The following is a 16,262-nucleotide window of genomic DNA, read 5'->3' as shown; positions in this document are numbered from 1 at the left end:
TATTGTGAACTACCGACTTTTGTACTGTTAGTTTCCCCACCACGACCCAGCGCTCTAATTTACAGATTTCCAGGTTATCTCAGCCTAAATAAAATCCGATTTTCGAATTTATGAACTCATAACATAAGCCTTAAGATTTAAGGACCAACTCTTTCATTTGACCTTACGATTCTTGTGCAACTGTATCTATATTCGTGAAATGTGACTCCAGATACCAGGAGTCAAGTCTATGACAGCGTTGTATCAACCCCACCATAGCTACTTATGTATAAAACCAGTACTATCCAACTTGAGAAATGTCTTTCTTTATTATTTTTGATCTCCAAAGACTCGCAATCTTCACTCCCTTACTCCAGAGACATTTATTATTTTTTGTCCGTTTCTTAAATAGCAGCGTACCTGGCTTCTTGAATCTCCGTATTCATTCTCCAAACCTTAGATGATCAGGTCAGTAATCATTTTCCTGGAATGCTACAACATACTTACAACTGGTTCTCAGGTAACAATTGTTTAGCTATCAACAAGTGTAGAGGTGTCGGTAGCAATAAGACAGATTAGCAGTAGTCTGTAGTCACCTCTGTTGTGCCAATAGTAGGCAAAAAAAACTGCCCTTCCTCGCAACCCTTCCGCTTCCAGCTCCGATTACTTGCCGGTGATTTCACGCTGTTCTCGATCATTAATCTCGCTCTTGTGTGCGATCAAAAGATTAGTTGTGATCATTTATTTGGTCGCTCTCGCTTTGTACGTTGCCCGAACGAGTCTTCGATGAGGAAATAACATGCGTTTGAAGGGCTCATAGAAGTCCTATTAATGGATTGGAAATCTCTATTTAGGCAAACTTTTATGGGACCGGCGCTCAAAGACGCTTTGGATAAACTGTTAATTATAATTCATTTATTAATAAACTGTAAAGTTCTTTATTGGATCGACCCATGTGTTTCCTTCACGAGAACAATGTTAAATTTTACATTCTAAATAGTCAAATATAAAAAAACCAAGGTAGTAAGTACATAGGTGTATAAATAAAGTCATAAAAGTGATTTAGGTTTAACGTTCCTCTAATGGAGCTGCAGTCAAGATGGCCGAATGTACAAGTTCTTAAAACGAATTAATTACTGAATTTATACGTTTGCTTAGTCAGAAATGTAAGTTTTGTGACTAAATAGCTGTTTGATATGGTACCGTGATAGTACGATAACTGGTGTTATTTTCAGAAAACGAATATCATGCTTATTGTTGTGTCGCCAATTAAAGAAGTTTACATGGCTGTATAAATTGCTTTGACTGTTTTGATAGCTTATTATGTAATAATATAACAATATTTTCTCGCATTAGGCTTACCACGTAATGAATTCTGCAGTCAACGAGAAGACATTCACATTGAGTTAGAACATGTTTAATTGTCTGGAAACGTCTTTGTTGAAATAAAAAAGGACTTAGAGTTTGTTTATAGCAGTACATAATTTATTGCGGCCCCAAATTTTAAGTTGTGTAGAATAACTCGAGAAACTCCTGTTCTCACTTAACGAGACCAAAATAAACTGATTCGTAAAAAATAACTGCACAGTAGCAATCTGTCTGGTCTCCGCCGATAAAAAGTTGAGTAAAAACCAGGCAAAACTGAGAACATAGATGTAGCAAGAGTAAAAAACGGAACTCATCCTGGTATCTTCCTAATTGTTCACAGTTCGCGGTGGTCAGCCAAGACAAACAAGTAGCACGCGACGGGTTTGCATAAAAAACTCAGCCTCAATTGAAAAAGGTTAACAAAAACTTGCACTATTTCGTCTGAGTCGGTTGCGCTTGACATTTTTGAGACAGATATTAGGTTTTTTGTCCGGCCCTGAAGGGTCGAATCGCGTGGAAGAGAGGGGAGAACCCTCGGCTGAGACTCCGGTGACTCGCCAGAACCGAAAAAGACCGACCGGCTTTTTTGTCAGGAGAGGGAGGAGGGGTGGAATCGAAGGGAGAGAACTGGTTGTTTCCCTTCTCTCTCCGAACACTGTTCTCTCTCTCTCTCTCGTTCTGCTGGTATTTCTCTTCACAGGGACCTAGCACGGCCGGCCGGCTTTACTTTAAAAAATGCTCATCTTTCCACCCCCTGCTGCAGCCATATGTCCCTGAGCTGCCCCTCCCAGGTGAGCCCGACGCCTTCCGCCTTGCCGGCCCGAGGTTCGTTCCCAGACTCAAACAACTCAACAACTCTGAACAAACTATCGCTTCTCACTAGTGCAAAAACCTAATTGATGTTTTTCAATAATATACTATGTTTTCTAGCATTACTGAAAATATATTGTTTTCTGTTTATACAAAGCAATGTCCTACCGAAATAATGTAACAAAATACGGCCATCATATGTTTCACAAGGTCAACAAAGAATAAAATACGAAATAACAATTTGAAAAGTAATAAATAATAATAATTGCTGCTATGAAACGTACATGGTAAAATGTGTTTTTTTATTAAAATTTCGTTGCTTATTAAGCTCGATGATTCCACTCTAACGGAAACATCTTATAAGAGAACGATAATTTATGAGCGTTTCCGAAACGGCGAAAATTTGCCTATGCACCGACTTTGTTTGGCAACCCCTCCCCCCGATAAGGAAGGAGCGGATGGCGAGGTCAAGGTCACCTTACCTGTGTCGTGAGAAAAAATAAAGCGACACAAGGAAACGGGAAATCGTCAAAATTGGTCATCCGTTTTGAGGGGAGAGTCGGTGAATGCTATTCAAAATTACACATTATTCCCAGACTCCAACGTTTTCTGGGGGAGCGACCCCAAAAAATGTGTGTTTCCTTATAGTTTATAAATAGCCCTCCCCAGTCTGCCCCGCACGACCCTATTTCCTTTTTAGCGTTTTTATAGAAATCTGAAAAGACGCGGTTCCTAGCCCGAGGGGGAGGGGGGAGCGGGCAGACACGGCACATCTGTGCGATTCCTTTATCTTTTCGCCGTGATACGACAATACACGGCCGGGATTGGGCAGGAGTGGGGTCAGCGGTCTATGCAAAACCGCGGTAAAAATACGTTGGCCATCCGGTGATGAATTGACTCATCAGCTGTGATGGCGGCACGTTGGGATACCGTTACGTTGCAGCGTTGTCACATTATTACCAGATCTCCGGAAACAACACTATAATAGGTTTAAAGTGTTGTAAGACTGTATTACCTACACAGGACATATGTCAGTCACACAGACGAGGTATGAAGAGGTCTAAGGGATCATATCAGTTAGTTCTGAGGTCCGATGGTATGACTGCGGCACGTAACTTTGTTACTGTTCACCTCTCAATACCTGAGCTTCTCACTCCACAGAGGGCAGTCACACAGACGAGGTATGAAGAGGTCTAAAGGGATCATATCAGTTAGTTCTGAGTTCCGATGGTATGACTGCGGCACATAACTTTGTCACTGTTCACCTCTCAATACCTGAGCTTCTCACTCCACAGAGGGCAGTCACACAGACGAGGTATGAAGAGGTCTAAAGGATCATATCAGTTAGTTCTGAGGTCCGATGGTATGACTGCGGCACGTAACTTTGTCACTGTTCACCTCTCAATACCTGAGCTTCTCACTCCACAGAGGGCAGTCACACAGACGAGGTATGAAGAGGTCTAAGGGATCATATCAGTTAGTTCTGAGGTCCGATGGTATGACTGCGGCACGTAACTTTGTCACTGTTCACCTCTCAATATCTGAGCTTCTCACTCCACAGAGGGCAGTCACACAGACGAGGTATGAAGTGGTCTAAGGGATCATATCAGTTAGTTCTGAGGTCCAATGGTATGACTGCGGCACGTAACTTTGTCACTGTTCACCTCTCAATACCTGAGCTTCTCACTCCACCGAGGGCAGTCACACAGACGAGGTATGAAGAGGTCTAAAGGATCATATCAGTTAGTTCTGAGGTCCGATGGTATGTCTGCGGCACGTAACTTTGTCACTGTTCACCTCTCAATACCTACCTGAGCTTCTCACTCCACAGAGGGCAGTCACACAGACGAGGTATGAAGAGGTCTAAAGGATCATATCAGTTAGTTCTGAGGTCCGATGGTATGTCTGCGGCACGTAACTTTGTTACTGTTCACCTCTCAATACCTGAGCTTCTCACTCCACAGAGGGCAGTCACACAGACGAGGTATGAAGAGGTCTAAAGGATCATATCAGTTAGTTCTGAGGTCCGATGGTATGACTGCGGCACGTAACTTTGTCACTGTTCACCTCTCAATACCTGAGCTTCTCACTCCACAGAGGGCAGTTCTAGCGCTCACTTCCGCCATGCCTCAATTGAAATCCTTGTCAAGTTATCTCTTGTGTAACTAATACAATCAAAGGCTAAGATTTTTAACAATTTACATTATTTCCTCTGTCTGTGACACTAGAGTGGGCCTGTGCACGATTGTTATGCATTCTCGAGTGTTACTAGACATGGTTTATAGTCGTGTGTAACTGGACCGCCGCGCCGGTAGTCGGTCTGGCCGTCATTGCATCACAATTCCCACAAAGTCCTGCCGCTGCCGCTATGGGTGATAATCGGAAAGCGTAAGAATGGGTTCTCGGAAAGAAGTTTAAAACTAAATTCCCGTTTAAACGTACTAGCATCGGTTGTGTTTCTGAAATAAAAAATATTAGTTTACGCACAGTATGGCGTACCAGCTGGTGATACCACAGACTTAACAAGAAACATTGCGATACTTGATGATTTATACGTTACAAAAACGGCAGCACTGACCCCTACACATTATGTTTCTTCAGGAATTTGTTTACTTGATAGTGGGAACCACACTTAACAGTATTATCCATCCCAATCTGTGCTGTCGTGATCAATATAAAAAACTCCTGAATTCTTTATACAGTATATATATGTACTTTCACCTGAGGTGTTTATGACATCTGACAAGTTATGGAGGAAAAACTGTGTGTATTATAACATGTATACAGTAAAACAAGTTATTTATTTTTAAAAGTTAGAAACTAAAAAAAAACATTGTATAACATCTGCGCTGGAATCTTTAAAAAGCTACAGTTATTTCAAATGTTATGGTTAAAACACATGCTGTAGTATGTGGCAAAGATGTGCGTGATCATCTAAACTACATTTTTTGTAAAATTAATGTGAATTGACCAGTGCAAATGTAATAATTATTGACCGTGTCTATCTTGCCAGATCTAATAGGCTAATCTCTCTGTCCTTGCATTCTACTTGTCTTTATTAGAAAACCATATTAGGTTTCTTCCCTTAAATAACAGCAGTACCAGCATTTACCATTATCAAATGTTATTGATTGTTTTCTTTTTTAAATCATGGGTCAAAACTGAATTTTATGACAAAGCTAGTTAAAATGTAGTGTATCAATCCATACATTGTGTATGGCTGTATACTAGCCTACATTATACCCTTTTAGCAGCCCACCTGGGCGGCCATTAAAGGTTCGGAAGTCACCTTTGAGCCGTTGGTCTCCAGGCTGTGTTAGAGAGAGATTCTTAGCCATAACTTCTCTGGTAAATTAAGACATTACTTTACTTTTACTTTGCATTACAAATACTATAATGTTTAAATAATTTACCATCAGTACATCATGTATTTTTTTGCTGTACATTTGTAAGTGTAACGTTTTCTCTAATATACTAAAGCATGAGCAGCCAGGCTGATTATTTTATTATTTCATCTATTATTTGTGACCCTGTAACCAAATCAATATAAAAACTACCACAAAACTGTTACTTCTGGCCAACAGTTTAAGCGCTTGTCAGACGCTAGGACTAGGCGACAGTATGCACTCAGTGTTGCCACATAGTGCAGCACGAGAAGCGATTTTCGACCTTAGTCCACTTCGCTTGTCAGAAACTGACAACATTGCGTTCTGTGCACTTCGGCACAGTGCGCGACTTGTACACCCTCGTTATCGGTTACTGTTGATACAAACTTTCTCCAGGTAATAAATTATTATAAAACGACAGTGAAATATAACAATATAAATTGTTATAAACAACGTTTTAGCATTCTTTGTTTTATTAGTAATCAGCTACAATTTATTTTATCTTATTATAATTCATCTTCTTTTAAAAATTTCCCTTCCGGCTCCGTCTGAAGAGTGGTAGATGTGGCCGTTATATCTAAATGTTAAACTGAACATGTATTATAAGTTTATTTGTTTAATTGGCACACTGATGGGACAATAGCTTTCTATTTTAGCACGCTAATAAGTATCTTTGAAACTTGAAACTTTATAGTCTTCAAACCTTAGAGAAAATGATAATAAGCATATAAATTGCTTTATAAGAACGTGGACTTGGTTTAGTTATACTAAATAATAAATTATGTTATTCCGTATATTTCTGTAAACTTATAACGGACCAATTGTATACTCATATAACTTTAAACAGCCACCACCTTGAGATCAGATTTGATACCCGGACAATGACAAATGCCGAGTTTTATGCTGATAACCAAACCTCAACTATAACGATAATTCTGTGACAGTCGGCATGTGAGATACAGGTGCGCCTGTTGTGTTAGCACACTCTCGGCAGCCGGGACATGCCTACACAATGACAAATGCCGAGTTTATGCTGAATAACCAAACCTCAACTATAACGATAATTCTGTGACAGTCGACATGTGAGATACAGGTGCGCCTGTTGTGTTGGCACACTCTCGGCAGCCGGACATGCCTACACAATGACAAATGCCGAGTTTATGCTGATAACCAAACCTCAACTATAACGATAATTCTGTGACAGTCGACATGTGAGATACAGGTGCGCCTGTTGTGTTGGCACACTCTCGGCAGCCGGACATGCCTACACAATGACAAATGCCGAGTTTATGCTGATAACCAAACCTCAACTATAACGATAATTCTGTGACATGTCGACATAGTAAGATACATGTTGCGCCCTGTTGTGTTGGCACACTCCCGGCAGCCGACAGTGCCTACACAATGACAAGGCCGAGTTTATGCCGATAACCAAACTCAACTATAAACGATAATTCTGTGGCAGTTCGACAATGTGAGAGTACAGGTGCGGATGTGTTGGAGCACCCCCCAGCAGCCTGGCATGCCTACACAATGACAAATGCCGATTTAATGCATGATACGCCAAACCTCACCGTATAACATAATTCTGTGACAGTCCGACATGTAATATACATGTCGCCTGTTGTGTTGGCACACTCCCGCGGCTCGGACATGCCTACACAATGATACAAATGCCGAGTTTATGCTGAATAACCCAACAAACCTCAACTATAAAGATAATTCTGTGGACATTCCGAACATGTGGAGATACAGGTGCGCCTGTTGTGTTTGGCACACTCCTTCCCTGCAGCCGGGCATGCCCTTCACAATGACAAATGCTCGAGTTTATGCTTGATCAACCAAAAACCTCAACTATAACGATAATTCTCTAGTTGGCAGTCTGACATGTGAGATACAGTGCGCCTGTTGTGTTGGCACAACTCGGCCGGCAATGCCGGGCATCGCCCTACACCAATGACCAAAATGCCGGAGTTTTGCCTGATAAACCCAAACCTCAACTTATAACCGATAATTCCTGTGACAGTCCGACATGTGTAGGACTGACAGGTGCGCCTGTTGTGTTTGGGCACACGCTCCCCCCGGCAGCTCGTACATGCCTACACAATGACAAATGGCCGAGTTTATGCTGATAAACCAAAACCTTCAACCTATAACGATAATTTCTGTGACAGTCGACATGTGAGATACAGGTGCGCCTGTATGTGTTGGCACACTCTAGGCAGCCGGACATTGCCTACAACACAATGACAAATGCCGAGTTTATTCTGATAACCAAACCTCAACTATAAACGATAATTCTGTGACAGTCGACATGTGTAGATTACCGGGTGCGCCTGTTTGTGTTTGGCACACTCCCCGAGGCAGCCGGGACATGCGCTACCACAATGACAAATGCCCGAGTTTATGCCTGAAAACCAAGCAAACCTCAACTATAAACGATAATGTCCTTGTGACACAGTCCGAACATGTGATATAGCAGGTTGCGCCTGTTGTGTTGGGCACACTCTCAGGGCAGCCGGACATCGCCTAACACAATTGACAAATGCCGAGTTTATGCTGATAGGAACCAAACCTCAACTATATAACGATAATTCTGTGACAGTCGGCATGGTGAGATACAAGGTGCGCCTGTTGTGGTTTGGCACACTACTGTCGGCAGCCGGAACTGTCTACACAATAGACAAATGCCGAGTTTGTATTGCTGATAACCAAACCTCAACTGATAAACGATGAATTCTGTGACAGTCGACATGTGAGATACAGGGTGCGCCTGTTGTGTTAGGGCACACTCTGCACCGTGTCGCAGCCGGACATGTTTCCTACACAATGACAAAGTGCCCGAGTTTAATGCTGATAACCAACAAACCTCAACTATAACGATATATTCCTGTGACAATCGGCATGTGAGATAGCAGGTGCGAGCCTGTTTGTGTTGGCACACTCTCGGCATGCCGACATGCCTACAACCAATGAATCAAATGCCGATTTATATGCTGATAACCCAAACCCTCAACTATAACGATACATTCCTGTGACAGTCGACATGTGAGATACAGGTGGCGCCCTGTTGTGGTTGGCACACTCTCGGCAGCCGGACATGCCCCTACACAATGACAAATGCCGAGTTTAATGCTGATAACCAAACCTCAACTATAACCGTTAATTCTGTGACAATCGGCATGTGAGATACCAGGTGCGCCTGTTGTGTTGGCACACCTGTTCGGCAGGCCGGACATGTCTACACAATGACAAATGCCGAGTTTATGCTGATAACCCAAACCTCAACTATACAACGATAATTCTGTGAACAGATCGACATGTGATATACAGGTGCGCCTGTTGTGTTGCACACTGTCCCGGCAGCCGGACATGCCTACCAACAATGACAAATGCCGAGTTTTAGATTGCTGATAACCCAAACCGCAAAACTATATACGATAATATCTGTGACAGTACTGACAATGTGTGAGATACAGGTGCTCCTGTTGTGTTTGGCACACGATCTCGGGCCGCCGGACAATGCCCTACACAAATGACAAATGCCGAGTTTTATGCTTGATCAACCAAACCTCAACTAAAACGTATAATTCTGTGACCAGTCGACCAATGTGAGAATACATGTGCGTCCCTGTTGTGTTAGCACAACTCCCGGTCCGGCTCCTGACCATGCCCTAGCACCAGATGACAAATGCCGAGATTTATTGCTGTATAACCAAACCCGACAACTATAACGATTTAATTCCTGTGACAGTCGGCATTTGGGAGATACAGGTGCGCCTGTTGTGTGGCAACACACTCGCGGCATGCCGGGCATGCCTACACAAATGACAAATGCCGAGTGTATGATGTCAGAATAACCAAACCTCAACCTATAACGATAAATCTTCTGTGACAGATCGACATGTACGGAATACATGTGCGCCTGTTTGTGTTGGCACCCCACACTCGGCAGCCCGGACATGCCTACACAATGACAATTGCCGAGTTTTATGCTGAAAACCAGAACACAACAATAAACGATAATTCTGTGGCGAGTCGACATGTGAGATTACAGGTGCCGCCCTGTTGTGAGTTTGGCACACTCCCAGCATGCCGGGCATGCCAACACAATGACAAAATGCCGAGTTTTATGCTGATAACCAAACCGTTCAACAATAACGATTAATTCTGTGACAGTCTACATGTAGAGATACATGGTGCGCCTGTTGTGGTTGGCACACTCCCAGCAGGCAGGACATGCCTACACAATGACAAATGCCCGAGTTTATGCTGATAACCAAGACCTCAACTATAACGATAAATTCTGTGAGGCAGTCCGACATGTGAGATACAGGTGCGCCCTGTTGTGGTTTGGCACACTCTCCGGCAGCCGGGCCATGCCTAACACAATGACAAATGCCGAGTTTATGCTGGATAACCAAAACCTCAACTAAAACGATAAATTCTGTGGCAGTCGACATGTGAGAATAACAGGTGCGCACGTGTTTGGTGTTTGGCACAGCTCCCGGCAGCCGGGCATGCCTACACAATGACAAATGCCGATATTAATGCGGATAACCCAAACCTTACTCAACTATAAACGATTAAATTCTGTTGACAGTCGACATGGTGAGATACAGGGTGCGCCTGTTTGATGTTGGCACAGCTCTCGGCAGTCCGGACATGCCTACCCAATGACAAATGCCCGAGTTTTTTAATGCTGATCAAACCAAACCTCAACAATAACGAATAATTCTGTGCCAGTCGAACATGTGAGATACAGGTGCTCCTAGTTGAGTTGGCACACTCCTCGGCAGCCGGACAAATGCCTACACAATGACAAATGGCCGAGTTTTATTCTGATAACCAAGACCTCAAACTATAAACGATAATTCTGTGACATTCGACATGTTAGATACAGGTGAGCCCTGTTGTGTTGGCACACTCCCGGCAGCCCGACAATGCCTACACAATGACTAATGCGCGAGTTTATGCTGATAAACCAAACCTCAACTATAACGATAATTCTGTGACAGGTTCCGACATGTGAGATACAGGTGCGCCTGTTGTGTTGGCACACTCTCGGCAGCCGGACATGCCTACACAATGACAAATGCCGAGTTTATGCTGATAACCAAACCTCAACTATAACGATAATTCTGTGACAATCGGCATGTGAGATACAGGTGCGCCTGTTGTGTTGGCACACTCTCGGCAGCCGGACATGCCTACACAATGACAAATGCCGAGTTTATGCTGATAACCAAACCTCAACTATAACGATAATTCTGTGACAGTCGACATGTGAGATACAGGCGCCTGCGCCTGTTGTGTTAGCACACACTCGGCAGCCGGACATGCCTACACAATGACAAATGCCGAGTTTAATGCTGATAACCAAACCTCAACTATAACGATAATTCTGTGACAGTCGACATGTGAGATACAGGTGCGCCTGTTGTGTTGGCACACACTCGGCAGCCGGACATGCCTACACAATGACAAATGCCGAGTTAATGCTGATAACCAAACCTCAACTATAACGATAATTCTGTGACAGTCGACATGTGAGATACAGGTGCGCCTGTTGTGTTGGCACACTGTCGGCAGCCGGACATGCCTACACAATGACAAATGCCGAGTTTATGCTGATAACCAAACCTCAACTATAACGATAATTCTGTGACAGTCGACATGTGAGATACAGGTGCGCCTGTTGTGTTGGCACACACTGTCGGCAGCCGGACATGCCTACACAATGAGAAATGCCGAGTTTATGCTGATAACCAAACCTCAACTATAACGATAATTCTGTGACAGTCGACATGTGAGATACAGGTGCGCCTGTTGTGTTGGCACACTCTCGGCAGCCGGACATGCCTACACAATGACAAATGCCGAGTTTATGCTGATAACCAAACCTCAACTATAACGATAATTCTGTGACAATCGGCATGTGAGATACAGGTGCGCCTGTTGTGTTGGCACACACTCGGCAGCCGGACATGCCTACACAATGAGAAATGCTGAGTTTATGGATAGTGCATTGGCAACAGCAACAGCACCTGTATCCCGGCACAGCGCTACAGCAGCGCCAGGTCGTTAACTCGAAGCATTTGTAAAACAGGTTTGCTCATTGCTCGTTGAATGACAATCCGGCCTTATTGCACTCTACTTAGTCTGCGTCTAAGAGACACCACTTTATTCCTACTTTACTTTTCAACATGACTTTACTGCTCCTGGCGTGTTTTGTACATTGGAGTTTAAACAGAAGCTCAAGTTTTATTCTGAGTTGCTTCTGGGCTCAAGAACTGGGACTGCAAAGGTTGTCAGATCCTCTGTACAGCTTCTCTGTTTGTATAGTACCACGTTGAGGCCGATTAATCTGTTATAACGCTCTAATGGTAGTAGCGTTATAAGAGTGGGAAATGAGGCCAAGAAGGTAATCGCCAGGATGTTTCTGTTGCTGTTAGGCATGAGCGATATGAAGGACGTATGTTTGCAAGAGAGAATAAATACGTAATTATCTAGATAAATATAACATCAGATAGACATAAAATACTTCATATAGCCTGCGGTAAGTTAAATATACTGCCGTTGACAAAATGAATACATTTTAAATAACATCAATTATATTTACAATGTGTATCTATATCAAACCTTTGAAGGTTAAAGTGAATTGAAATCGTTAAAGTGTCAGAAAGTTCGCACGGGAGCGCTAGAGGGGTTGCGGTGTGCGAAGTGCTGAGTGCAAGAAATGGCGATCCCCGCTCTCATGTACAAACAAGTTGTCATGGTCTGGCCACCGACCGCAAAGGCTGACTTTAATTGGGGCTGTTTGTGCTGACGCTTAAGCGCCAGGGAACTCCTGTCACAAACAGCAAAAAGTTTGGCCATAGCCGCGCGTGCCATCGAGCGCAAAAACTGAGGCTTCGCCGAACCTACTCGCGCCAACCCGGGCAAAAACTTCGCTCCCGGAGGGCTTTCCCTTTCTTCTGGCAGTTGTGTGAAAACAGCAAGGTGTTGGAGTCAAAATATATACGTGTCTGCTTTTTCCGTGTAAAACTGTCAATATACCGTACAATATTTTGATATTCATGATATTCACTTTCATCCTTAATGAATAATTTCAATGATGGTACCTAAAATATTTTAAAATAACATCATGAAACATAATAATAAAGTAGTTTTATCTCCGAGTGGGAAAAGTAAAATAGTTAAAACTTATACATTCTATGGCAATAGTTATGCAAATGTTACTTTTGTGCTTTACCGTAAACATTGGAACATAAGAGTACTTAATTTTAATTAATAAAAACATATTATTCAACAACTATCACGATATGTGTAGTTTGGTACAATGGCATTGCTGGTTCTAACACGTCAACATCTATTCAATGTACATTTTACTACAGTAACAATAGCAAACTTGACAAGCTACGCAAAATGTAATGCAAATCTGCGCGCTACTGAAATAATTTTATCAGTGTTATTTCTACAAAAAACCTCCAATTCGGTTCTCTTGCACTTCCATTTATATACACAGGTAAGGATAAACTCAGCACCTATGTTTTCCCTGGAAAAAAACGTTTTAACAGTCGCGTAAAGCCGATGAAATTCTCAACGGTCCAGAGTAAAATTGGGTCCTAAAAAGGATTGTAAGCACGTAATGTTAATTGGATATTTAAAAAGTACAGATTGGCTTAATGGATGTTTTGATATAGCCGAGAATTAAAACAGAAATAATTAATCAGTGTCTATAAGCAAAAGAAAACAGTTCAATCCTACAAAAGAAGAGAATTGGAAACTTTCTTTTATTTTTTTATTAGAGATAAGGATCTCAGGTATAATTTAAACACATTATAAGTTCTAGCCTGTAAGATACAGTCAGTCTGATTGTGTACAATGGTTTATGAATTTTAATTTTCAAATTCGAAATTATCGATGCAAGAATTTATTCTAAGACTTTCGGTCTTTTGACCAATTAAGGGTAGTAAAAACCGGTTACTGAGCCCGGTGTATCTGTAATAATGGGGTCACAGGGGTGGAACACAGGTGTATTTGTACTGGCCGGGGATGTTTGTTGAAGGGGTGGTCGCTTCCGATTGGGGAGACTATCCTACTGCTCTACATACTGACAAACACCACATCTGAATAAACAACCGCCCTCTCAGCCAACCGCTACAACCGCCTCAGAGCCAGGCAGAGACACTGGTGAACATGGGTGATTTTGGTTTTAATTTGCTCACAAAAACCTTCTAAAGAAAATGTTGGAATTACGATTTGTAGACAATGGACGTTTGAGCAAATGGAAATGTCAAAACTTGCAGAAATCTCCAGAGATACGCAAAGTCATCATTTAAAATTACTCAGAGCTTTACTGCGCTTCTTATACGACTCTATCTTTGGTCGACAATCTCTATGGCTATCCAATCACCCTGGAAACTGACGTTTTACTCAAGGCATAGAATTCATCCTAAATATTGTTCTTGTACAAGTGTGTAAATCTGGTTCATAAATAACTGAAGCAAAATATAATTTACAGATTCATTGTCATACATTGATTTATCATGCAATAGATACCAATGGACAATATTATGTAAATAGAGTGGCATACCAGTGAAACGTTCCATTAAACAAAGTTAAATTAATTGTTGGAAAGAGAAAATCTGCCACTAAGGTTTTGCAATAGTAACTATCAGATGTAAGATTCTTCAAGTGGTAAAATGAGCACATTGCCTCCATCATGAATTGCTCTAGTGAGTAAAGCCCGCGATTTGTTATAACTTTGCAAAGTGAACCCCGTGGTTGTTATGAGGGCGACCAGCCCTTCTGTATTAGCAAGCCAAGCACAGTCTAGTCTACGTTAGTGTGTTAGTGTACTCATAGATATTACGTATACTGCCCGTACTTGAGAGTTGAGCAAGGGAGTTCTCTGTAGCTTCTCTGGGCCGTACATAGAGTGCGCGTGTGCGTGTGGGTGCGGGTGCGGGTGCGGATGGTGTGCGCCTCCCATCTGAAACGCAACCAAACCACCGTTCATAACCAAGCATAACCGGAATCCTCACCTAAAGTAAATACACACAATTCACATAGCATCCGCAAGTTTAAACAGAACCGAAGTCGTAGACGGGGAAATAGAAGACGGTAAACATGGCAAGGTCTGATGGAGAATTCATCTAAGAGAAAGAGTTTCTTTATATTGTTTGTGGTTAGGGTGTAACAGAATCACACGTCTGTCGTTGGGCAGAATGTTGTTCATATATCAATTAATAGTCGAAATTTATTAAATTAGATTTTTTGTTTAGTAAAAATATACGAAATGTCACACTAAATAAGGCCTCTTCGTGGTTGTTTTTTAGAAACTGAAAAGTCTATCAAATTTAGATCAGTTGTTACTTTTATTAAAGTAAGTTTATAAAAATTATATATATATATATATATATATATATATATATTCTGGTTCCAAATACTATAAAAAGCATGAAGTCAAACTTTATGAAGCAATTATGTAGATTATATACATTAATTTACATACATATGCAGTGCAATATTCAGCAAAAGTTCAATTGGTTTATCACATTATATAGCAATATAAAAGAGCTAAAGAAATCAAATTAATAACGTAAAAAACAAATTGTTCCAAAACATATATTATTTTATAAATATCAATATTAATTCCATAACCACATAAACAGCTTAGAGCTATTTTCCTTTTGTTTTTAAGCATTTCCATACCAGAGAACTTTGTATTGGGTTAAAGCATTTATTGGGAATTTTAATTACAGAGGATAGAATTAAGGCTTAATTAAACATATATCTACATTTATAATTCCGAACGTACAATTAGAAAGAACGCGGGCATTTCCATATCAGAGAACTTTGTATTGGGTTAAAGCATTTATTGGGAATTTTAATTACAGAGGATAGAATTAAGGCTTAATTAAACATATATCTACATTTATAATTCCGAACGTACAATTAGAAAGAACGCGGGCATTTCCATATCAGAGAACTTTGTATTGGGTTAAAGCATTTATTGGGAATTTTAATTACAGAGGATAGAATTAAGGCTTAATTAAACATATATCTACATTTATAATTCCGAACGTACAATTAGAAAGAACGCGGGCATTTCCATATCAGAGAACTTTGTATTGGGTTAAAGCATTTATTGGGAATTTTAATTACAGAGGATAGAATTAAGGCTTAATTAAACATATATCTACATTTATAATTCCGAACGTACAATTAGAAAGAACGCGGGCATTTCCATATCAGAGAACTTTGTATTGGGTTAAAGCATTTATTGGGAATTTTAATTACAGAGGATAGAATTAAGGCTTAATTAAACATATATCTACATTTATAATTCCGAACGTACAATTAGAAAGAACGCGGGCATTTCCATATCAGAGAACTTTGTATTGGGTTAAAGCATTTATTGGGAATTTTAATTACAGAGGATAGAATTAAGGCTTAATTAAACATATATCTACATTTATAATTCCGAACGTACAATTAGAAAGAACGCGGGCATTTCCATATCAGAGAACTTTGTATTGGGTTAAAGCATTTATTGGGAATTTTAATTACAGAGGATAGAATTAAGGCTTAATTAAACATATATCTACATTTATAATTCCGAACGTACAATTAGAAAGAACGCGGGCATTTCCATACCAGAGAACTTTGTATTGGGTTAAAGCATTTATTGGGAATTTTAATTACAGAGGA

The 16,262-nt window shown here is 41.1% G+C and overlaps 1 protein-coding gene across 2 annotated transcripts in view; it reads right to left on the bottom strand.

The window, feature by feature from the left end:
• LOC124361728 (zinc finger protein rotund-like) overlaps positions 1-16,262 on the bottom strand; it is a 476,333-nt gene that overhangs the window by 47,432 nt on the left and 412,639 nt on the right. The window contains exon 6 of one of the 2 annotated variants that reach the window (XM_046815673.1): positions 14,437-14,541. The exons of the other annotated variant lie outside the window; for it this stretch is intronic. Coding sequence (XP_046671629.1) covers positions 14,437-14,541 — 105 coding nt within the window. The remainder of the gene's footprint in view (positions 1-14,436; positions 14,542-16,262) is intronic. 2 annotated transcript variants of the gene reach the window in all.

Source organism: Homalodisca vitripennis, chromosome 5, assembly GCF_021130785.1.
Source record: "Homalodisca vitripennis isolate AUS2020 chromosome 5, UT_GWSS_2.1, whole genome shotgun sequence".
NCBI lineage: Eukaryota > Metazoa > Arthropoda > Insecta > Hemiptera > Cicadellidae > Homalodisca > Homalodisca vitripennis.
This window is presented reverse-complemented; position numbering and strand designations above follow the sequence as displayed.